The sequence below is a fragment of the Anoplophora glabripennis genome, unplaced genomic scaffold (genome assembly GCF_000390285.2).
Source record: "Anoplophora glabripennis isolate ALB-LARVAE unplaced genomic scaffold, Agla_2.0 scaffold17, whole genome shotgun sequence".
Classification (NCBI taxonomy): Eukaryota; Metazoa; Arthropoda; class Insecta; order Coleoptera; family Cerambycidae; genus Anoplophora; species Anoplophora glabripennis.
The window spans coordinates 837,812-862,584 of record NW_019416231.1 but is presented as its reverse complement, the minus strand read 5'-3'; the positions used below and the strand labels follow the sequence as shown (position 1 = coordinate 862,584).

The window sequence follows — 24,773 nt, the reverse complement described above, 5'->3', positions numbered from 1 at the left end:
AAACAAGTTGTCATAAAAACACTTGACGATCGATCGCCTGCCATCAAAGTAGGCCTTGAAAAAAATGTGACATGATTGAAACCATTAATGCGTTGTTAATTTTTTAAAATTGGACCAAATACTGTGGAGATCTAGCTAGACCTGCTGCTTTTTTTCCCTATTAAAAGAGATGTGGTAACACTTATTTAGAGAAACTTCTGAGAAAAAAGTAGTGGGCTTAGGATCTATTAAAAAAATGTTTCTCATTTGTTTTTTATTACACCTTTAATTTGGGACACGCTGTAGAATATATTAATTTTATAGGTATCAACTGAAACAACAACTCGATTTAAAACGTTTATATATTAATTTTGATTTAAAAATATTTGAATATAAATATCACATATCTAATTAAATAATTGCAAAATTACTGACTGGAGAAGCTCGCATCCTCGGTTTTGTAAATATCTTTGAATTCCTTAATAATCGCAAAAGTGGTTCCTTTCATGTTCTGAACGACATGCGATTTTATCTGAGATAGAGGATAGGAATTGTCTTCTTCAAAGTTGGCTAAAATAGACTGGTACATGCCGTTCATATGGTTTTTAATGTTATCGCTGAAAGTGTTTATGTTTTGTTCCCTTTCCTCAATGCGCTTCTGTTTCTCCGATTCGGTGTGAAGGAAGTGTTCTTCAAAGTCTTTCAGTTTCAGTTGCAGGTTTGTTACCGTATCGTTTAAGGTGTCGACAGTCTGTTGAAGGTTTTTGTTATCTTTATTTTCTTCATAAAATTCCTCAAAATCTTTCAGTTTTAACGTTTGTATCTCGACAGTTTTTTTATGCTGTTCAATATCACTTTTGTATTTTTCTAATTCTGACTCTAGTTTTTCATAATTTGAATTCTTTTCTTCGGCCCGTTTTAAATTTTCTTTCAAGTCCTCGATTTGTTTATTCAAATTCTCTATCACAATTTTATCGCTCTGACTTTCAGCAGTCTTCTCTAATTTCTTACATTTTTTCTGCAAGTCGTCGTACATTTGCTCGTACCTTTCCAATTCCGTTAGAAGATTTTCCGATCTTAATTCTAGAGTTTTTATTTTAGACTTAAGATTACCGTCATCAATTTTAATGTCACCTTTATTGCTTATATTCAAAACGCTATCTAATTTAGAGGAAATTTGCGCCAAATTCACCTTTAATTCCATATTCTGTGTCATCAGAAACTGCTGAAAACCGTCATATGGTAGAGGCTGATTCATCAAAACTGGGGTAAACATTTGCGGTTGATAAGCAGTAACTACGTTTTGCGGATATGAGCCCGCCATATTCGATTGAGGACGACTTGCATTACTGCATTGTGTAGGGATTACTTGCGTATCTAAATAATTGTTTTGAAGCAATACCTCTTCTTTAGAAGCATGTTTTTCTAACGGAACGGCCCTTTTAAATTTTCTAGGAAGAACTTTATGGTCACTTTTAGAGTCGTCTAACTCAGAATCGGACAAGTCGGTACTTGCGTTCTTCAAAATATCCTGTGGTAATATCTGTTGACCCATTTTCGCCATTCTAGATAATATATTTGCTCTTTTCCGAGAACTCGAACTGTCAGAATTTGTTTCTTCTGCATCTTTATCTGAAGTCAGCGACAGCCTTGGTGAAACTTCTGGTTTCGGAAGCACCATGCTTTCTCTGAGGAATGTATCAGGTTTTGATACACTCTCATTGCTTACTTTTGTTTCAACGGAAGATGTGTCAATATTGATGATGATTTCAGACCCACAATTTTTTATTTCTTTACAGAATTCGTTTTGGTCATCGCTACTATTGAATTTCACCAACCAATTTTGGTTATCATTGTCATAAAACGAAGAAAACCAGTCTTTCTGGTTGTAGAACTTAAAGCTGCTGTTAAGGTTTCTTCTCGCTATAATATTATTCTTCTCTTTGTAACTTATAACTTCAAATATGTTTAAATCTGTTGACCCTATTATTGCTAAACCATGTTTCCCCAACGACTTATAATCTGTATTTTCTCTAAAACCAAACTAATTAGCAAATATCTGAAGCAAAAGGTCCAGTTATCTTACAACTTCCATAGAGATACAACTTTTGCTAGGATTACCGAAGTATGCTTTTTACTCTTTGACGATTCATCTAAGTCACTTTTACTTGCCTTTGGCTGTTTTGGGGCTGTATATTTTAAATCACCACTCGAATCGTTTGAGAGCATAGAACCATCAAACAATGAAGCCAACTTGGAACTGGAATTTGATAGTATTTACAAAAAGCTTTGACATTTATGTGTACATTTTACCTCCCAGATGGTACGAAATCATAGTCGTCCGAACTTTCAAACATTTTTGTAAAAAATCAGGACGTAGTTAAGGAAATAATTGACTAAAAACATTCCTAACCTCAAATAATTATTTTGACTTGACATTTAAATGACATCACATGACAACACAAACATCTCTTCTTCTTCTTCAAAATATATTTATTGGTTCACTACTTACAGGGGCTTTCAGGAAAGTAAACTGCATTAGATTACAATATATAATTTATTTAAATTACCTTATAATTAACAAAATATTCACTATAAACTAAAATCCTGCCTGTATCTTAACGACTGCATATTTAAAGGGTTACACATGCTGTTAGGGGGTATGCCAGAATAATTAAAAGGTGAATTTGAAAGAAAACTGCATGTTTGACTGGACAGATTATTAAAATTGTTTGTGTACAATTCGTGTTGGTTATATTGAGTGTAGGAGCATTTCCAAGGCACCACATATTGTATGTCCGCGGCAGAATGTGCAGCTCCCGCATTTTGGTAAGGGAACAACGGTTTTTCGTTTGTATCCGCTTTTAGAGGAACAGGAGACGTTTTACATGGTAACTTCGTCACAGGGTTCTGTTGCAAACTCAAACTTCGTTCGTTTCGTCGGAATTTGGCTCTTCGATTTTGAAACCACACCTTAAACAAAATATTGAGTTAAGGAGTGGAATGAAATATTTGTTTTTTTTTTAAGTATTACTTGTACTCTCGCTTCGCTTAGGCTGACTTTCGAAGCAAGGTCTTCTCTGACGAAAGCGTCTGGGTAATGAGTTTTTTCAAAAACTTTTTCCAGAGCTGCCAACTGAGCGGTGGTGAAAGTTGTCCTGTTTCTTCTCGGTTTCTTATGTTTCTCGTCGTTTGAAATGTCTAAAACATAAATAAGTGTGGTGTATTACACATTTCTGAAATTATAAAGCACAATATTTTCTAATGCATATAAAAAAATTAATAAAATTGAGTCAAATTTTTTTTGATCAAAATAGTAACGCCTTTGTTAGCGATTTCGTTATCATGATTTGAAGTTAAACACTAAAGTCGACAAGGCGACTGACTATTATTTGATCGTGATTAGAAATAATCATAGTACAAAAGACACTAACACTACAATTAGAATTTTTTTCTGGAAATTAACAAATTTGGACTTCTCATTATCTAATATAAATTTGAAAACGACGAAGATACATTAAATAAAAGTAATCTATAAGTTTGATTTTCGACTTGTTGATTGGGTTCTGTGAATTAAATTGTATATTCTGCAAAATATGAATTGGACAGGCAATAATAATGTTAATGGCAATGCTCGATTTGAGGATATAGATTGCAATACCTCCCGGATCTTAATCTCGTATTAGAAAAACAGAGAAAGTTGCATTTTCATGTCAATATACATATTTGCCATGATTTCGAGTTTCTCTCAAGTGACGTCACCACATGCGCGTAGGCTAGAACGATAGTAAATATGGTATACTTACTATCGTTCTAACTGTAATGAACCGTATTTAACACGTCTCTACTAAAATAACATCAAACACACACTAAAATAAGTTTATATGTTGCCAGGAATTTTATATATGAAACATATTCATAAAAAATATAATATTTCTTAAAAGATCAAACACAAAACGCCGTACTGTAAGTAGCACAAGTAGTGACATGTCTGCATTGCGTGTTATGTGACAATATGTTTGATTTTTGGCGACTTTAACAGGTGTATCATAACATCACACATAAAATACTTAAAATTAGCAGTTTAATTTGATAAATCCATGTTGACAACCAGTCAAACTTAGGAATGATAATTCTATTCCGAAGGAGATCCGTTCATCCTTATTTATACTAGGAAGAGTGATAAGAATTTTATAGGAAAGGTGCATTAAGTATTTTGAATCAAAAGTTTAACTGGTTGTCTAACTTCATTGCAAACAAGATTATCCCACCCGTGGTAACATCAGTAATTTGAAACCAAAGCGACTTCAAAACGAGTAAGTGCAAATACGGTAGTTATTAACTGATTTATACATTAAAAATTCTCATCGGGGCAAAAAAGTATCCCAGAACTCTCCACGAGATCACGATTTCCGTTTACGACAACTAGACCGTGCATTTTTCTCGATTCCCGCAAACAAACACGCCATTCATCAGTTGCCGTGCCTCCTTTGATCTCTCGTGTCATTCCGATCGGGCCGGTACGGATGGTGGAATGGACAGACAGTCGTACACCGGCTCCCGTTTTCTGCGGGCACCACACACTACACGGCCCAAACCGTATGAAATAAATTAGTAAATGTGCCAACACGCTATTCGTAGAGGTCTTTTAATATCTCATGAGCCGCGAAATGCGCGAAAGGCGTGGCGTATCCCCATAATTCTTCTAATAAGCACGTTGTGAAAACATTTACTCGTAATTAGACCATGTGCATCATTACAAGTAGACATGAACTAAGGCGCTCGGGCATCAATAAAGTCAACTGGCGAACTTTCGTTATATATATTTTTATTGTTTAAATTAAAATAATAAAGAATAGGGCATTTTATTATGATATTTGTAATCGGATCAAAGGCTTGTTTACGCTAGAGCTCGAGACTGTGAATAATAGGTGTAATGTTTTTAGGACGTACAATAATTTAGGCGACGGTCGGAATTATGTTTCTGCGCATATGAAGGTCAAAGCTCATAAGATTTTAAAACATCTCTACCACGCTAAGATCAATTGTTGCAGAAACAGATGGCAGTAGCGGCGATTGCGCAGATAAAAAACGAAACAAAAATATTGTTCGTAATATTACAAGGAAATATTAACACGGAAACGAGCCGTACCGTTTTCTCAGTTTCCATTGCCCGGTTAATACTGAAACGCCGATTTCCATTCATTACCACGCCAAGCCATACCGTGCGGTTAAAACTGTCTGATGTATGGGTTCCTTTAATGGCATGATGGATCGCTTTTAAAACGGCTGCGTTTAAATTCTGTGCAACATGTGTACGCTCGGGTTGAGCAGAAATAGAGCAGAGGCTTGTTTCAGAGCAGTCGGTCGGCAAATTCGGTTGCAAATAGGCAGGGTCGTACTCAGGAAATAACTATGAAACGCTGTTACTGACATCACTGCTATCTGGTTATTGTATATTTTGGAATTTGTTTGATTTAGCTTAATATTCCTTTAAAATTAAGTAAAAAATACGGAAGATAATAACAGAACAAACGTCTTACGGTGATGGCCCATTAGGATATTTCGGAGACTATTTAGATTTCAATTTTGAAAATTTAGGCGCTAGGGGTTTCGGGGGTGCTCTCTTTAAATAAAATAATGCCATTGTTGTAGCACTTCCGGTTATCCGGTATAACCGGAATAGAAATTTTTATTTTAAAATGTGTATTAGGACATTATTTGAGGTTATAAACAAATTTGTTTTATAAAAGTGTTATGAAAAATAATAAATAATGGTACTTCTCTCTTGAGTATTTATGCGTTTTTTTAATTTATGAGCACCCTGTATATCTAATCATTCTAATCTAAGATGTTTGTATGACAGTCTCATTTTTTCGAGGGGCAGAACTTTTTATAAAGAGTGACATTTTTCGATAAAGTCAAAAACAAATGAGTTTCTCTTCTTGTCAACTCCATCCGTGGACACACTGTATATATACATTATTAACAAACTTTATTGTACTTAAATTCACAAGTTTTTACTAAATTATTTTATTAAAAAAGTAAAAAAAAATAAAAATATTTTTTTTTGCTTTCTTTAAAATTGTTCATTAACGATGTTTTGCATAAAATTTTCCTTTTAAATTTTTTAAATAAGCCATTTCAATGAGAAATTCAATTCTCTACACAATTTTTCCTATGAGCTACCGAAATTTTGCTTCGTTTTCGAGCTACAATTAAAAAACTGAAAGGGGTGCATTTTCACCCCTATCTTCAATTTCCACCCTCTAATTTAGTAGCACTCCGCGGTTATTTCATGTAAAATGACCCTTTGAACGATTCATGCAATAAAATTGTTTGAACGTCATGTTATAGTTCCTTTTAACCCTGTTTTTTTTTGGATATATTCAATAGTCTATTATGGTGTCCACGAGAATTACGAATTACAATACAATGCATATTTTATAAAAACTTTGGCAGATGCAAGCGTTTCGAAAATTTTTTAAATTTTTCTTCGTTCTGGAAGCTTTCATTTGCTTTTAAGTAATGAGGGAATATATTTAAAAAAAAACAATATTTTCTTTCACTGGGATGCTATTTTTAGTAAACTGCAAGTACAATAATGAGCAAATAATTATCCAAACAATGAAATGTAAAGCAACCAAAATTTCAAATTATAATATTCTTTTTCCCTTCAACTGCATTTCAAATATCATAAAATTATCTGATAATCATTTGTTAGTTATTTGAAATTATTTATGTTTGCTATCCTTTAAAAACTGCCACAACATTAAAAATTACAGAAAGATTCTACGAAAACCAACTGAAATTATTTTATAAATTGTTCTGTTTCTGTTGCAAAACACCAAACCATAGAAATTCAGCTAATAATTCTGATTCTATTTCTAAGTGAATGTCCATGGATATAAAATATAACTTAAAAATACTCGATATTTGTAGAACACTGAATGACTGTACCGATATTTGTCTTTCGAGGGATATATGATGATATTTTTAATGTAAGATTTTTGAGAATGGAAGAAAACCCCAAATATCTGAGAAAATCGAAACTGCATCCCCTACAATACCTATATCGGTGAATAGAGAATTTGATTTTTTATAATATAGTGCAAAACAGTACAGCGTGTTCCATTTGAATTTTTGTCGGTTTTAAGTTATCAAAATATAACGTAAAAAATAGGATACTTAGTATGATTTTCTTCAGGTAATTTTGATAGTGGAAGGTAGTGCATCGTATGTTCTTTGTCTGTTCCGAAAAACAAGTGAAAACTTCAAGAACAAAGAAAGATATAAGGAATTTTCGAAACGCTTGCATCTGTCAAAACTTAGAAAATGTCGATTATCTCGAAAATGGTTAGATTTAGGTACAGGAAAGCTTCAATATTTTTTATTTATCTTGACTCATCGAAATGCCATCTCGTCAAATACCAAATATCTCACGATAATGACGAATTCTAAGCTGCAATTGTTTGCGTCCATCGAAGTCATATACTCGATTGTGTATTTACCTTTAGATCTGTCAGAAAAAACGCAAACCAACAAATTAAATCATTCGGTTTAGTAATTCGAAAAGAAATACTAAAAGACTGTATATATTTTTTGAATAACATGATTTTTAGGTAAACCTTTTGAACCAGACAAGCCACGACGACAAAAGACAGCGCCTCTCGTAGGGAAAATTAACGACCTGATACTTGATACAATTTCTCTGCAGCGGGATTCCAGGAACCGACGTAAAACGGAAAGGTACACGCGTAAACCGAAAATTAACAACCCCCATAAAAAAGCACCTCTTAGCTAAATGGGCAAAAGAACAAAAACCACACGAACGCCAATAAAACGGCTGGAATTGCCGTGCACTTAGGTGCATCATCAATTTTATTATTATAGTCGGCTGTGGCCCGCAGTTGTTTGCGTATATCAAGCGCGGCAACGTGACAGCTAGTGATGTCGGGTGTGTGTACCGAAATATATCAAGTGGCGGTCGGAAGCTGGCCTTTCAAACATACCCAAAAAAGATGGATAGGAAAGGATTATCGTAATTTGTAAAGCGTCGATTGCGGAGAGGTGGATTTTTTTTCCGAGGGGGTTCCTCGTCGCGCGGGGTTATTTCGGGACCGTTTTTTCCCTCTTTGAGAAGACGCCTTTGAGAGCGCCTTATTCATTTTTTATGCGGTAGCGGACGACATGAAAAATAACTGAATCTCTTTGAACCACCTACGTCCATCCTATACATACGAACTTACAGGGTTTAGCAGTCTGTAAACTGTTACGAATCGCAGTGGCGGCTCGTGGATCTAGAAATAGGAAAGCCAATTTTAACATATCTCGAACGATTTTTTATAAAAAATTGTTCCCCCGAAAATTGACAGTACCAGGAACAAATCAACTTTTTGCAAAGATCGAGAAAAGGAGTTTCGAAGGTTCTTCAAGACAAAAGACGATGTCCCCTTGGTGTACTGTACAGACGCTTATGGTTTGATGAATGAATGAAATCTAACGTTTATACGGACTGGACACTGATAGACTTCCAAAGTGATGCTAAATCGAAAGAAACAACAACAATTACAGACTTCTTCTAGCTGTTTTACATTGACAATTTATTCATGAATAAATTGACGAAGTTCTCCATGAATTTATTGGTAAACAGTGTGGTTTTACACTGCTACAGACTTTGTCAAGTTTTTTGACGTATGAATCAGTTCTACCAATGAACCAAAGAAGCAAATAAATTTCAAAAATGTCACCTTTCCACTCATAATTGTAGTGATACAACAGCTGTACCGTTCCGACATATTATATAAATATTAGTTTTTGTAAGTAACAAATCAGTAAAAACAATGCAAAACTAGCACGACGCCACACAATTATTTACATATCCCAATAACATAACCTCATTACTGATCCGAGGCTGGAAATCTGTTGGGTTGGTACTTCTGAACTTCACGAAGAAATTAACGAAAATTAGAACGTGCTCTAATTCGTCAAGAACTTGATGAATAAATTCCTGAAGTTATTTGACAGCAGATTTGGTGCATTACACTTGTCCAATTTCTTGATGAAGCGACTTCATGAATTAATTGATCAATAAATTGTCAATGTAAAACAGCTATTAAGGAACCACAAATGCTAGAACTACGATATTATTGTAGCAGAGATAATAAGAAGCTACCAATGTTTAGTGAATGTAAAAATTAATTTTTTGGATTTCCATGTGAATGATTTTCCTGGAACTTTAGAGGATAGCGAGGAGCATAGTGAACGTTTTTATCAAGATCTGCATGACATTGAAATAAGATACCAGGGCAGATGGGATGTTACTATGATGTTGGACTTCTGGTGGTTACAGAAAATAGAAAATGAAGACAGCGGTTCAAAAAGAGTCCAAATTCCGCTGAGCAGTTCATTCAAGGACAAAAAATTACGTTACAAATATAAGGAGTTTAAGCATTGTAATAGATACTGTGGATGAAGAAGAGACAACGGAAAATCTTGCTTTATTGTCGTATATTCATGTGAGAGGTCACAGATATGCCAAGTACCTAATAATTGAATTATCAAAACGTTGTTCTAGAGCGTGAAAAATTTTTAAAAATTACAGAAAAAAATTATGTCAAAAGTTTTAAAAAACACTTAATGGAAACATCGACAACCAAAATGTTTTGTAAAATTTTTGTAAAACTGTGTTAATAATTTTTTATCCGAAATACTAAAACGAATTCATTAATTTCCATTAATTCGTTTTATTTATTTATTTATTATAAATGCGAAAAAGAATCTAATTTCACTTTTATAAGAATACTTTACATTTTTCCTGCAAAATTAATATTTTATTTATTTTAAAAAAAGAATGCAATACAACTTAAAAAATTACACCTAATCATAACAGGACATTCGCAATTTTGGGGAAATCATAATTTCCAAATTCGCGTACCTACCTATTTTAATTCGAAGTTTGATTTTACGTCAAAGTTTTATAAAATTCATACATACACTGCGAATATTTACATTAGAAATGGTTAGAAAAACATGTGTAAAATCAATTGTAAACGCAAAAAGTATCTCTCAATTTCAAAGGTTTACATAACAAAGATAACTAGACAAAAAAGTGTAAACCATTAAGAAAATTTGTGAAATGTGTAAACTTCGAATACTTGGAAAATAATATAAATATAATTCTGTCTTATATGTAAATGCAAGAACTATGTGAACCCATAGCAATGGCATCTTTTTTTTGTTATTGAAAATTTTGATTAGTTCCAATGTTTATTGAAGTAAAAATTAATAAACAACTAAAACAAAAATTAAAAAATGATATGTCTATAATATTATTAATACAGTAGCACAAGTCTACCAGGCACATTGAAATTGTTATAAAAGGTTATTTTCAAAGAAACGTAAAACTAGCTAAGATAGAAAGAACTTACTATTTCCGAATTTTTCTTAGGACTGCTTTTTTCAAGTGGTCTCGTACAACATTGTTTGATTTCATTTGTCATGATTTTTTTAAAAACATTTTTGAATTCATTTGAACTGGTTAAAAACCTTTTAGGGCGTATTATGTGTAATTTATACCAGTTTTTTCTCGAAAGTTTTAGAAAATCTAAGCAAATTAAATACAACATCTCTTTACTGTACCAGTTATAAGCAAGTTTTCTCCAGAGAGTAAGAAAAGTTTTAGAATTAAATTCACCATAAAATAAAGAAATAATTATATAATATTTTAAAAAAGATATGTTTTTATTTTATCTGTTTTAAATTTTTCCGTTTCTTTATACATAGGTATCCAAATATATTTAAGTACTAAAATAAAATTATAACATTGCACTTGAATGTCATAATTCTATATGAGAATAATGCGTGTACCAACTGCTATATGCAAACAACTAAAAAATAATAATAATTAGCTGTATTTGCATTTTAAATTAAATTCAACATAAATATACAGGGTGTCCGCAAATTTCACGGAACGTTTGACTGCATATTCACAACGATAAATAAATATGATCTACGAAGAAAAAGTTAAATAAAAAATTTTTGGTTTTTGAGTTACAGGCCTTCAAAGTTGTCAAAAATGAAACTAATTTAATTAATAATTTCATAACTTTTTTACCGATCTAGTTAAAATTTGGCACATTTAGTTGGACTATTATGGCGTATTATTTCTTAAAGCTTTAGTCAAATCGATATACTGGGTGGTTACCACTCCCTTTTAGCGGTCAAAACTTTTACAGTGGTCGTATTTTTTTAAAACGGGCAGCAGCACTGAAAAGAAAATCGCCTACAGAAAGCCATTCTTATGACTATAGATGCTAAATATTATGTACAATAACATATTAGTATCCACAGTCATAAAAATAGGGGGAATATTGTTTACAGGGTGGTTAATTGTATAATTTTTACGTAAATTCACGTTTTTCGCTTATAAATTTTTTCCGTTCATTTCCACGAGAAAATAGTAAGGTCCTTTTTTTTCGTCTTCAAAAGACCTACAAAACTAGCCCTCGAGTGTCAAAAAATATTCCTTATCACTGTCTAATAACTCACACGAAATCTGGAATCGGTAAATTGAAAGTTTACAAGTTATGGCCTTATGCACAAATGAACTAATTATTAGTCTGGACGATCCCGAGGATCTTCCACAATCGCACCGATTTTTTTCTTGGTAGATTTCATAATAATACATTGAAATCTATCATTTTTTTTCAATTTCAAATTTGCAACCTGGAGTTTTTTTATTTTTCAGCCAAAGTTGCAAAATGAAACATACGACGCACGCGCGTGAAATAATTATATATTATTACATATTCGGAAAGCTTATGAAAAGAGCTTTAAGTTAAAAAGAAATCGTCAAGATTCGTTGAAAGACAACGGAGTTACAGACTGTCAAATATATTATTTTCAAGCGAATTGCAGGACTATGAATATTATGTTAATTTTCTTCGGACTCGATGTCGTTCGCTTCCCTCACCCTTCCGCCGCGCCACGGCTCGCCGAAAATCAAGCGACCCATTGACTTTTGACAATATTTCTTATGCACTTAACATACTTCCACAAATAAAATATTTTTATCTGGGAAAGTACTCGGGTTGCCGGTTGTGTGTTTTTTTTGCCGCTACCAACCTAATTTGTTTAACAATAAGCCGTCAACTTTGACAGTCTGTAACTCCGTTGTTTTTCAACGAATCTTGACGATTTTTTTTTAACTTAAAGCTCCTTTCATGAGCTTTCCGAATATGTAATAACATATAACTATATCACGCTCGTGCGTCGTATATTTAATTTTCAAACTAAGGCTAAAATTTAAAATAAAATTATTGATTTCAATGTATTATTATGAAATCGACCATGAAAAAAATCAGTGCGATTGTGGAATATCCTCGGGATCGTCCAGACTAATAATTAGTTAATTTGTTTATAAGGGCATAGCTTGTAAACTATTCAACTTACCGATTCCAGATTTCGTGCGAGTTATTAGACAGTTATAAGGAATGAGAGGATGCGATGCCAAAACGTTATAATAATAACGCAGTTTATAAAAATGTTTAATTCAAAAGTCATAAATAAACTTCTTCTGCTTATAACTTTTGATCTAATCAATATTTTTTATGCACGAGGGCTAGTTTTGCAGGTCTTTTGAAGAAGAAAAAAAAAGTACTTTACTGTTCTCTCGTGGTACTGAACGGAGAAAAGTTATAAGCGAAAAACGTGAATTTACGTAAAAATTATACAATTAACCACCCTGTAAACAATCTTCCCCCTATTTTTATGACTGTGGAAACCAATATGTTATTGTACATAATATTTAGCATCTATAGAGATAAATTCAGGTTGCCGAAACAAAAAGTCGCGAAATGGTAATTTCCCAGCTTATTTTCCTGGCCTAAGCAATCAACTTATTGTTTTCATCGCCTACAGAACTCAAAGTTTTAAATCCGTGGCACTGCTACGCAAACAGAAACGCACAGACCTGCAAATTACGCCATTTTTCTCAAGAATGGCTTTCTTTAGGCGATTTTCTCAAGACAATTTTTTTTTAATAAGTCGACCTTTTCAATGCTGCTGCCCGTTTTAAAAAAATACCACCATTGTAAAAGTTTTGACCGCTAAAAGGGAGAGGTAACCGGAGAAAACTATCACCCAGTATATCGATTTGACTAAAACTTTAAGAAATAATACGCCATAATAGTCCAAATAAATGTGCCAAATTTTAACGCGATCTGTAAAAGGATTATGAAGTTATTAATTAAATTAGTTTTATTTTTGACAACTTTGAAGGCCTGTAACTCAAAACACAAAAGTTTTTTTCCGTAGATTTTAAAATACTATTTATTTTAATAAAATTGACTTTTTATTGCAGACCGCTGATTGTAATTTTTCATAGCATCCTCCTTTATTAAAATTGACACTTCTTCAAACTTTCAAAAGACGCATATGCATAAAAACCAGCTTATCAATCAAAATTTAAACCGGTTCCACTTCTCTTCCGCAGAAGTAACAAATTGCTTGTAGGAAACGGATGAAACAAGTCCGAAACCGCCGGCTATCGCCGCAAATGACGTCCCAGCCAACGCCACAATGACGATCTTAAGGCCAAATTCACGCGATTGTTCGCTCAACCGTCGTTCCCGAGCTCTTCCGCAAAAAAACCTACCTTCGCAATCACCATCCGAGCCTCGCCTTTTGTGACCCAATCTCAAAAGGCTGCTAACCGAAAACTGTCTGGAATTGTTGCTACAATGGGCTCTGGCATTGTAATCTTGGTTGGCACCGCCGAAATCCGACATGTGTCCATCAAGCGCGTACATTCTCCACCGGCACCGGAGACAAGCGAACGCGAAAAAGTCGACGGACGGCCCTCGATCGCCTACTTAGACTCGCATGGTAGCGGCGGCGTCCCGACGTCGCGCGGCGGTCGGTATCAATTAGAAAGGTGGGTTAATTCGAGGCACTCCGAATCGAAATTAATGTTTTGTTTATCGGTTTCGGCTAATTCGATTAGGCCGCGGCGGTACGAGCACTGAAAACTGGCGGAGATTTCAGCAAAGACCTGAAATATCCGAGGCGGCTCAGCGCGGTGCCCCCTCCACCCGGGACGGCTTAATTTGTGGCTTAAAAGAGGGCGGGTTCGATTCGAGACGGGACAGAGAACGGGAAATATGCGGATGAGGTGTGGAAATGTGTCGGTTTCGAAAAATGGCAGAAAATCCAACTGGTAGGTGCGTCCGCGTGATCCTTTGGCCGCCATCGTGCGCCTGTAAGGTGCCTCGGGAAAGGGATATTTCGTGGGAAATTCGCGGCGTCTTTCTCGTGTAATATTTGCAGCAGTCCGGCTTTTAATCGGATTGTTGACTGCCGGGTCTGATGGGTACTGACGCTGAGGCCAAAAAAATTAAAACAATCAGCTATAAAAACTATAACCGTTGCTGTAATTGCTAGTGACGGCAGCCTGGCAGTCCTTGTTCTCACCTATAAATTTATTTTACAAAAAATATAAACTTACAGCGTGAGCTACATACAGGGTGGGCCATTAGTGTGAGAAAGTAAAATAACTCCCTTGTTACTCATAATACAGAAAAAAAGTTTATATAAAAGTTGTACAGAATCAAGAAATCTAAACTACAAAATTAATTTGAAACATACAGGGCGATGAGTAAAAACGGGACACGCCAAATATTACATTTTTTAAATGTAACAGCCTGTATATTTTTAAACATGTGGATTTCCGAGAAAATTCTGTATATGGCAATATAAACAGTTTATCATTTTAGTGCGGGGTTGCCAAGTTATGTAGAAAATTCTTCGATTTTGGAAAAAACATGACCTCGAAGAAGTTATATTAACTTTCAGCTACTAACACTTGGAACAAAATAATTAGACACGGTTATAGGCAAATGCTAGACAAAGGCTCCCATATTAGCTAATATCGATATTTTATAAAGGGCATTTTTTATAGTATGATCATTTTTAGAAAGTTTATAAACTTGATTTTCTAAAATTTTTCAAATGGAACACCCTGTATTTTATTATTCTATTTTATTCACATATCGGTCCACTTCAACTTTTATTAAGCGTGTTCTATACCTAAAATTGTTAGTTTTTAAGATACAGCAACATTTCTGAAAAAACTTAATTTTTATTATTTTATAGAATACCACAAATAAATGTTAAATAATAAAATTAACTCAAAATGGAATGATAAATTATGAACTGACAAGTTGACACAATGTGACGATTTTTTCCAAAGCCATTTCGTACGACCCAAAATAATAAAAAATAGTTTTTTCCAGAAATGTTGCTATATCTTAAAAACTAACAACTTTAGGTGTAGAATATACTTAATAAAAGTTGAAGTGGACTGATATGTGATTAAAATAGAACATTAAAATACAGGGTGTTCCATTTGAAATATTTTAGAAAATCAAATTTGAACTTTTTAAAAATTATTTAAATTATAAAAATGCCCTGTGTAAAATATCGATATTAGCTAATGTAGGAGTCTTTGCCTAACACTTGTCTATAACTCTGTCAAATATTTTTGCTGCAAGTGTTAGTAGTTCAAAATTAATACAACTTCGAAGTCATGTTTTTTCCAAAATTCGAAGAATTTTCTACATAACCTCGCAACCCCGCATTAAAATGTTAAACTGTTTATATTGCCATATATAGAATTTTCTCAGAAATCCATATGTTTAAAAATATACAGGCTGTTAAAGAATGTAATATTTGGTGTGTCCTGTTTTTACTAATCGCCCTGTATGTTTCAAATTAATTTTGTTCTTTAGATTTTTAGATTCTGTACAACTTTTATATAAACTTTTCTTCTGTATTATGATTAACAAGGGAGTTATTTTACTTTCTCACACTAATGGCCCACCCTGTATATACAGTGTGTTTAGTTTTTCGTGTTTTATATAGAAGTAGGTCAGCCGAAACAAGTGGGACTATTTTATTATTGCTAGGGCCCTGAAAGGGCGTCATTAACTATTATTTTCCTAAATTAAAAAAAAAACACGTTTATTTTAAATACATATACAAAATCAAAGTAATCTATGGCAATATAAAGAAAACCAATATAGTTGCCAAATTATGATCTTTTAAGACTATATCTATAAAAAAAACGTGCAGTATAAAAAGAAATGGAATTCTTATACGTTTCGTTAAATCAATCCTAATAAAACACTTATTTGGAAACTATAACTTCTTGAAAATTGCAAAAAATCCTTAGACTGCTATTTTTTAAGTACAGATTTTGTCAACCGATTTTTTAATACGAAATCTAATAACATGACCTTATTCTACACCCGTTTCTTATTGTCTGCAACCGAACCTCTTCGAATTTGGCAACTGATTTGCTCAGTTTTTTCATTCGGGGTGTTCCTTCTACCGAAAAATTCCACGAAATTTGCACAGTCTCAGCTACACACTCTCCGTAAATACTCGTAATGAATTTTCACAATCTTCAACCGCCCATCCGCCGTATAGCGCTCAATTTTATTTATCCGCAATGTTTTAACTACAAGTGCAATGCTTCCAGCTCTTCGCAATGACAATGGCGTACAATTCAAATCCTGCGGTACTACTGGGACACACTTTATTTGAAATTTTGTACCATGTTAATGGTCTGTGTATTTAGAAATCAGGACATCCTGTATATATTCTTGTAATTACCTTAAAGGCAGTAAGCAAATGATGTCTATAAAGGCTGTTTACAAACTTGAAGATGATTTTTGAAGAGTACATAAATCGATGGACAGAATATATATTTTTTAATACTTATTGACTTACCACAATAATAAGGAGAAACATTTTAGGAGCCACTGACTTCATCGATAGCCCGGCTGACTCTATTTCCAATTTACAAGTGTACAAATCGCTGTACCCAAAATTGTGCAGTCATCTCACAATTTCCATCAGCGTTTTCATACATTACCACATTGCTCTTTAATTAATTTTTTACTGTATCGACGGGCCATCTTTTGGGACGTCTTTCTACAAAAAGAAAACATAGTTAAAACTAAAAATCCAGAAATATAATGTAATTTAAACAATAAACAATTCACATTGACGTAAAATGAAGCTAATGATAACCTAAAATCGAACTAGTGACTAATTGCTTATTACAAAAAAACGGGACAAAAAGCAGACGGCTAGCTATCTATAGCCACAACTATTGACCACTTTTTTATGTAGGAGACTATTACGATTCCATAGGTCCCCAATAAATTTCAACGATTTCGATTATTGTTAATTTTTGTTTGGTTTTGTGGTTTCTATTTCTACTACAAAATAACTTTTTTGTCGCCTGTATTCGAATGAATTTATAGCCAGTATCAAAGAAGTTTTGATTCTTGTAAATCAAAGCTCTCTGCGTTTCATACACTGAAATTTAAAAATATGAAAATTTGCTCATAAATATTGTCTCGCTTCAGACATACAGAGTGTTGGAAAGCCAGCATCATGATGTACTGTGAAAAAAAATAGGTTTTTACAATTTTGTGATATTTATGGGAGTGTCACATGATTTTCATATAACATTTTTTTTACTATGTATAATACAGAACTAATCTATTTTACTATGGAATTTTGAAAAAATCAATATGAATATGAAAATATAGTGAATCGAAATTAATATATAAAGCAGTAATAACGGTGTTGATGATGTTAAATTAAAATCAAAATAGTAAAATTAAATAAATAAGTATAACAATCGAGAAAAAATAATAAAAAAGCAATATGAAATTTTCGTTGATTGGCAATAGGCAAAAAAAGTTGAAAAAATGTTGTAAAGTAAAAAAGCAAATGTCTTTACTGACAAAAACAAAGGCACTAAAAAATTATTTTAGTAGTTAATTAAAATACTATACCCTGGATACTACCAGACATTTAAAAAATTGATTTGGCAAATTTTTAAAATTGTATGTCCATTTCATTACAAATCCTTATCAGGGGTATCTGTAACCAATCGAAGAAGCAAATGTTTAATTATGACTTAAAGACTGACAACAACGATACACATTTAAAATTAATTAAGACAATAGTTTCAATCAAGTCGTAGGAATGCATAGCGTTGCCAAAATACCAAGCAAGCTCTTTAATTAATTATAATTACCTCGTTTTCGTAATTAATGAACTAGAACAGTGCGATAAATGCTATAAAATGCGGAGAAGCTCCAATGTTTACGAAAAGTCCAAGCACTAAACAAAATCACTAATATAAAAATTTGTACTATATTTTCAATCCTCTAACGAGCCTAAATTTCATTCGAAATACGACTTACATTTCTCACAAACAGAGAACCTTGGGGTACTACAAAAGGTGGTTAGTATAATCTGATACGAAATAAGATAGATCCGAAAAATCTTTATTTTTTATTTTTTCTTAGCTTTTGCACAATGATTTTTCTCTGGCAAGTCTAGGTACAATTCAATTAAGTTTTGTGTTGATTTTTCCTTCGCTTTTTAAGAGCAAAATTTATTTTGGTGTTATCTGTTTCTATATAGTCACTCTAATTGACGATGCTGGATGCAGAGATTTATTTAATATGTTTATAATCGAAATAAGGTGGCATCCAACAACAAAAGAGGAAAAACTGCCCAATACCAACAGTTAGAAATCATTATTTGACCAGATAAAAATTTTTAAATACACAAATCATTAATTACTTCAAAGTGTGACAAATGTTTTAAGTCCCTTCTCTTTCCAGTAGGTTTTATCTTTTCACAAAAAGTATCTTTTCCCTTTGCTACTAAAATATAAATAAACACTACTTTATACTTGTTGAAATGCCCCTTTTTCTCATACTTGCGTTTGCATTAATTAAACGTGCTGCTAAAACTGTTTACATCGGACTGCATGTCGTGCGCACCATCTGGACGTGAGCTATGAAGACGCTGAAAACCTTAGCACCCTTCCCTTTAATAATTCGCAGGAGTTATGGCTCTCCTAATTGGAGATAATCGTGTTGATACGTGTTGACGTCCTTAGTTGTTTCCGTATGGGTGTTTAGCTAATACCGCCATTTATTTAGGTCTCGAGGCCGTGTCGGTTTGGTCTGCGGGCACGTCTTTGTAACTTGGAACCGTCTTAATTTACTCCATCCTCTTTTATTTGGTTGTGATAGCATTTATTCTGTCGTTTGTGCTGTAAATCCACTATGACCTAATCTAGCAATCACTTTTGAAAGATATACATCAACAGTATGATATATTACTTTATTAGTTTCCTAACATTGGAAAAGCTGTAACATAATTTCTTCATAAAAGAAAATTTAGAAATCTTGAAATAATTTTTTTAATATTTTGAAAAAGTATATTAAATTTGACTTATCTCGCTGCAGATGTGTTATCACTAGAATGAAACGCCAATATACAGGGTGTTTCAGGAATAAGTCGACAAACTTTAAGGAGATATTCCTCATAAAAAAATAAGAAAAAAATCAAGTACAATTTTTTTTCCAGAGACGCTTCATTTTCGAGGGAGTTAAAGATTTTTAAAAAAATTAGAATTTTTAAAATAACTTCTAAATGAAGAAGGCTATTTAAGCCAAATTTGGCATGACACATCTTCTTATAAGATACCATTTTTTCATAGAATTAGAAGTCCCGCAAGCAACCAGTGGCGGAGTTATGGGGACTCAGACTCATTAAATTATAAAAAAAATAATACGGCCCTACTGACTGAAAATAAAAAAATGATGCTGTTTTCAGAAAGAACAGTTAGTTATTGTCAAAAAAGTGCACATTCACTTCTTTCCTAACACTTATAGTTTCATGGCAAAATTGATTTTTCGGAAGGGTGCTTCTGGATTCTGTCGATAAACTTTAAAATGAACCTCAACAAAAATTTTCGAGTAGGTTTCTGTCAAGCAATGTTAATTTGACGTTTTAAATGTTATTTTGCGAATTGTTGCATAAATTATCCATTAGATAAAGCGTTCAAACTAATAATAAAAATAAGTCCATGCCGTCCATATTTTCGAACAATGAATATGCTGATATGGTCTTTGTATATGGTTTTTGTGATGGAAATGCCACGGTGGCTCGCCGTGAATATGCAGTAAAATTTCCTCATCGCAGACTACCAGCAAAGAAAACATTTTCAACGACATTCAGTCGTCTCAGACAAACTGGATCTTTCGGCATTCCGACTTATGCTGATGGACATTTTGCTCCACTTCAGAACGAAGTAAGATCGAATACTATTTTAAACCATTTCGATGAAAATCCATCCACGAGTGTCAGAAGATCTAGCTATGAGTTAGGTACTTCGTCAAGTTCCATTTGGAGCTCTTCTGACTGATGGACGCCATACGTATCATATCGAGCGTGTGCAACATTTATCGCCTCAGGACATACGATGCAGGCGCGTGTTTTGACTGGATGTTAAACAAAGCAGAGAAAATGTGGACAGATGAGACAACATTTACTCGAAGTGGAATTTTAACCCAAAGGAACAACCATATTTGGTCCTTGAGAATCCAGGGGAGGTAAGGGAACATAGTTTTCAGCATGAATTCCAATGTAACGTATGATTGGGTGTGTTGGACAACACTATAGTTGGTTCCTACTTCCTTCCGCATCAGTTAAATGCTGACATGTTTACCGAGTTCCTTGAAAATGGTTTTCAAGATCTGTTAGAAGATATTCCGCTTAATACTCGAACGAACAGTTGGTTTCAACTAGATGGTTGTCCTGCCCGTTTTGGTAGAGGTCCTAGGGAGTGGTTAAACATTAATTATCCCAGGAGATGGATTGGTCGTGGAGGACCTGCAGCGTGGCCAGCACGTTCACCGGACTTGACACCGATGGATCATTTCGTTTGGGGTGCTGTTAAACAAAAAGTTTACGAGGTGCCAGTTGATACCCTAGAAGATCTAAGACAGCGAATAAACCAAGCGTGTCGAGAATTAACTCCAATTCAGTGTCGATCGGCCACTACCTCCATAATTAGAATATGTCGTGCTTGTCTACAGTCCGGAGGCGCCCATTTTGAACAAAATATTTTTTAAATCATTTCATTTTTTATTCACTTTTCGCTTTGTCTAGGTATAATATTAATTGGTAATTTTTTGGTTGTTTCAATTTACAAATAAATTTTCATGTATTGTTTGCCATCTTATTTTATTTAAAAGAACACAACACAAGTAAATGAAGTGACTACAAACCGCTTGAAAAAAATTAGGAGTATTGCAAGGGTCGTTACGTTGTTGCATTACGACGTAGTCACATTAGATGTTACGTACTTAAATATTTTTATTGTTTTCATCAATATCATTTTTTTCTCTAAAAAAAAAACACCCTATATCTCAAAAACGAAGCATCTCCTATATAATTTTAATACTATTGTTTAAACCCAAGGGAAGGAGAGACAAAAAGGCTCATTTGACTCACACGTACTCGAGGCTAAGGCCAGTTTTAATAGGTACTATATTTTTTTAGGTTTTATGAGGAACGTCTTCCTAAAGTTTATCCACAGAATCCAGAAGCACCCTTACGTAGAATCAATTTTGCCATGAAACTATAAGAGTTAGGAAAAAAAGTGAATGTACACTTTATGTCAATAACAAACTGTTGTATCTAAAAACAGCATCGTTTTTTATTTTCAGTAGGGCCGTATTAATTTTTTTATAATTTAATGAGTGAGTCCCCATAACTCCGCCACTGGTTGCTTGCAGGACTTCTACTTCTATGGGCAAATGGTATCTTATAAGAAGATGTGTCATGCCAAATTTGGCTTAAATAGTCTTCTAGTTATTTAAAAAATGAAGCGTCTCTGGAAAAAAATTTATACCTGAATTTTTTTCTTATTTTTTTATGAGGAATATCTCCTTAAAGTTTGTCGAATTAATCCTGAAACACCCTGTATATTAATTCGTACGTTTCCACATCAAACGGATGCAGACTGCTTCTTCCCCGAATCGCGACGCCAGCCTCCCGAACCCGATAACCAGAAAGTGGCCGTTGCTTTTTTTTCTTGCGTTCCCTCGAATTCCCAAACAGACGACGCCTATCGGAAAGGAAGCATCCCCAATTAGATCAGAGCGCGTCTGTATTAAATCGTCAGCCTCGAACGCTGTCGCAAATGAGGCCCGCTCAGACTCCGTTCATTAATTTTATGATTTAAGAGTGTTTCTTTGCCGAGCTGGGAGATGTTGACGATGTGAGTTATGGGCCCGGCGACCACAGCAGCGGCGGCGCCGATGGGTGGGACAGGACGGATCACCTGGCAGCCAGTCGTCCTTGATTGGTTTAATTAGTTTTAAAAATCCTTCACTTTTTGAAGTTGCAGGATTAAAAAGTATAAATATACAGGGTGTTAATAAAGGGTATGTACAACGCTCCAAATAAATAACATTTTCTTTAATATCTTTCGACTACTTTTCGTGAAATTTCATATCCGGGGATTTTTTGGGATGAGAAATTGGAAAAATCTTTTCCCCCAACTTTTCTGCTTAAAAAAGCTATACCTTGCTAATATCTCTGAAGCCAACCGTTTTCAACAAAAAAATTTGTTTAAAAGTTAATTTCAACTCCATTGAAAAACATATCTTTTAAGACAGCTCAATAATAATTAGTTATTTTTTAGATTTTTAGATCGTTTAGATGGGTTACATCGTTTAGATTGTTTTTAGAAAGTATATTTTTTACTCTGTCAATTATGTTTGCAATTAAAATGTCAATTAAAATTGTTAAATAAACGAAATTTAAAATTGTAATTGCACTTTAAAGGCATATTGATACAGTTCATCATGCCAAACTTAGATATTTCGGTCTTGATCCTAGTGCTGTTAACTTTTTTCACTCGTACTTGTCTCGAAGGCGCCGAAAAGTTTTTTAAAATGGAATCTCTTCCGCTCTGATAGATATAGGCGTGGGGGTGCCACAAGGAAGCGTACTGGGCCCTTTGCTTTTTTCACTTTATACTGCGGATCTTCCTAATATTGTTAAACATGTGAATACTCATCAATATGCGGATGACTTCCAATTATATTTTCACTTTCCGTTACGACTTTTGGAAGTGTCGTAAGTCCATCTGATTGCTGTAAAAACTTAGGGGTCTATATGGATGAGAATCTTAGATTCTACAAAATGTATAGATTCCTCAGTTTTCTACCCATTACCCTCTTAATCGTAAAATACCCACTTCTATTCGGCGGGGAAAGGTGCAATCTCCACAACTCCGATCAGACCTCCCCTGCGCCCAGCGGTTGTGAATGAATATTATACTCTGAAAGTTCATATTCCCTTAAGCACATTGTATTTTCATATTATCATAATATTTATCGTTACACTACCGATTCTTTAAGCATTCCAATATCAAAGTGTGTAAGAAATATACAGGGTGTTTCACACCACGCATTATAGGCCTACAACTTTGTAACTTGACCCGTCAATACTTTTTTTTATTTTTTAAGAAGCTTCTTATTATACAACTATTATGTCCATCTTTCTCCTTTTTGTGACGGACCAACTTGCATGCAGCGCCACAACTGGTAGAATTTGGAACTACCACAACTATTGTGAGAATTTCTTCTGTGGCATGTACCTTATTAGTGTCGTTTTCAATATTTTTAGATAGTTTTTTAGAATTGTATACATCGTTAAGTTGGCTGTCTCGATGGCAGCCTACCATTGGAAGTCACCGAGCTCCTTTCTCGACGTTGACGGGGTGAGTTATGGCCTTTGCCGTCCAGTTTACGTAATTTGCGCCAATAGTCGAGCCGCTCCGTCTTGATCTGAACGGCTATTAATCTCTCCTTCAGCGTGCGTTTAGTCACCACATTCGTATCTGTCACACATAGCCCCGGCTAATTTCGTCTTCTTCTGCCTGGCTCAAGGTGAGGGAGGGGGGCGCGAATACTAGTTTTTTTTAGTCTAGTTTAAAGGTACTGAATTAATACATACATACCCCAACTAGCTTTGAATTACATCGACAATATCTAGTAAATGGCTAGTAATAACTAGTTATTCAAAATAAAAATTAAAAATTATATGGCTAAATGCAATTGATACTAATTGTAAAACACATAGCTGATATATAGACATCAAAAATTTTGTTGTGACATTCAAATAAATAAACAGTAGTAATCTGCATTATGCTAGTAAGCGGCAAAACCGGTCGCAGTAGCAAAAATAGGCTAAATCTGTAGTCAAACCATGTGCCGCTCTATGCTCACGATACACAATGCTACTGACTGCCATAAAAACACGTGCCATACGCTGGGCCAAGCAAAGCGCACACACGCACAAATGACAATGACATGCACGACCAACGCCCCTCAGCGAAATGAATGTTAGCCGGCACGCCAGGCTAACGGGGCACGTATTAGGGTGCCGCTAGATACGTATCGAATAAATTGATCGATGCGAAGTTTCAGATCAGAGATCTCTACCGATATATTGAAAATGCTAAATAATGTAATCGTTCAAAGAAGTATTTTGTATTTTTGTTACTCTTATTAATTTTGGCAAAGATGAACACGAAAACAGTTACTGCAAATAATAAGGATTGTTTCATCAGGTCTGCAAAACTAATCACGTTACCTTTTGCTGGCAATGAAAACAAATCATACATAAAGTATAAATAATATATGTCCCAAAACAATACTATGTGGATATAATTATTATTTTTTGACACACTGCTTTCTGTTGATTAGATAATTTTTTATTGAACTATAGCATGGTGTTCTGTGTGAAACCCATGTTCTCCAAAATGTCCAGTTAAAAACTGGAAAACAATTGCCTTGAAACTTGCTAATTGTTTCATAATAATAGTTGTTTACATTTTT

The 24,773-nt window shown here is 34.0% G+C and overlaps 2 protein-coding genes across 2 annotated transcripts; both read right to left on the bottom strand.

The window, feature by feature from the left end:
* Positions 1-340: 340 nt before the first annotated feature.
* LOC108917789 (FK506-binding protein 15-like) lies at positions 341-2,422 on the bottom strand. Its single transcript, XM_018724545.1, has 3 exons — positions 2,293-2,422; positions 2,066-2,239; positions 341-2,012 (listed from the first exon to the last, which is right to left on the bottom strand). The coding sequence occupies exons 1-3, from the start codon at positions 2,334-2,336 to the stop codon at positions 407-409; spliced, it is 1,824 nt and encodes a 607-aa protein (XP_018580061.1). The 5' UTR covers positions 2,337-2,422; the 3' UTR covers positions 341-406.
* A 134-nt stretch (positions 2,423-2,556) lies between these two features.
* LOC108917828 (retinal homeobox protein Rx3-like) lies at positions 2,557-14,030 on the bottom strand. The gene is made up of 3 exons (XM_018724590.1): positions 13,637-14,030; positions 3,014-3,180; positions 2,557-2,952 (listed from the first exon to the last, which is right to left on the bottom strand). Exons 1-3 carry the CDS (start codon positions 13,788-13,790, stop codon positions 2,572-2,574), a joined length of 702 nt encoding a protein of 233 aa, XP_018580106.1. The 5' UTR covers positions 13,791-14,030; the 3' UTR covers positions 2,557-2,571.
* Between the last annotated feature and the right edge of the window lie 10,743 nt (positions 14,031-24,773).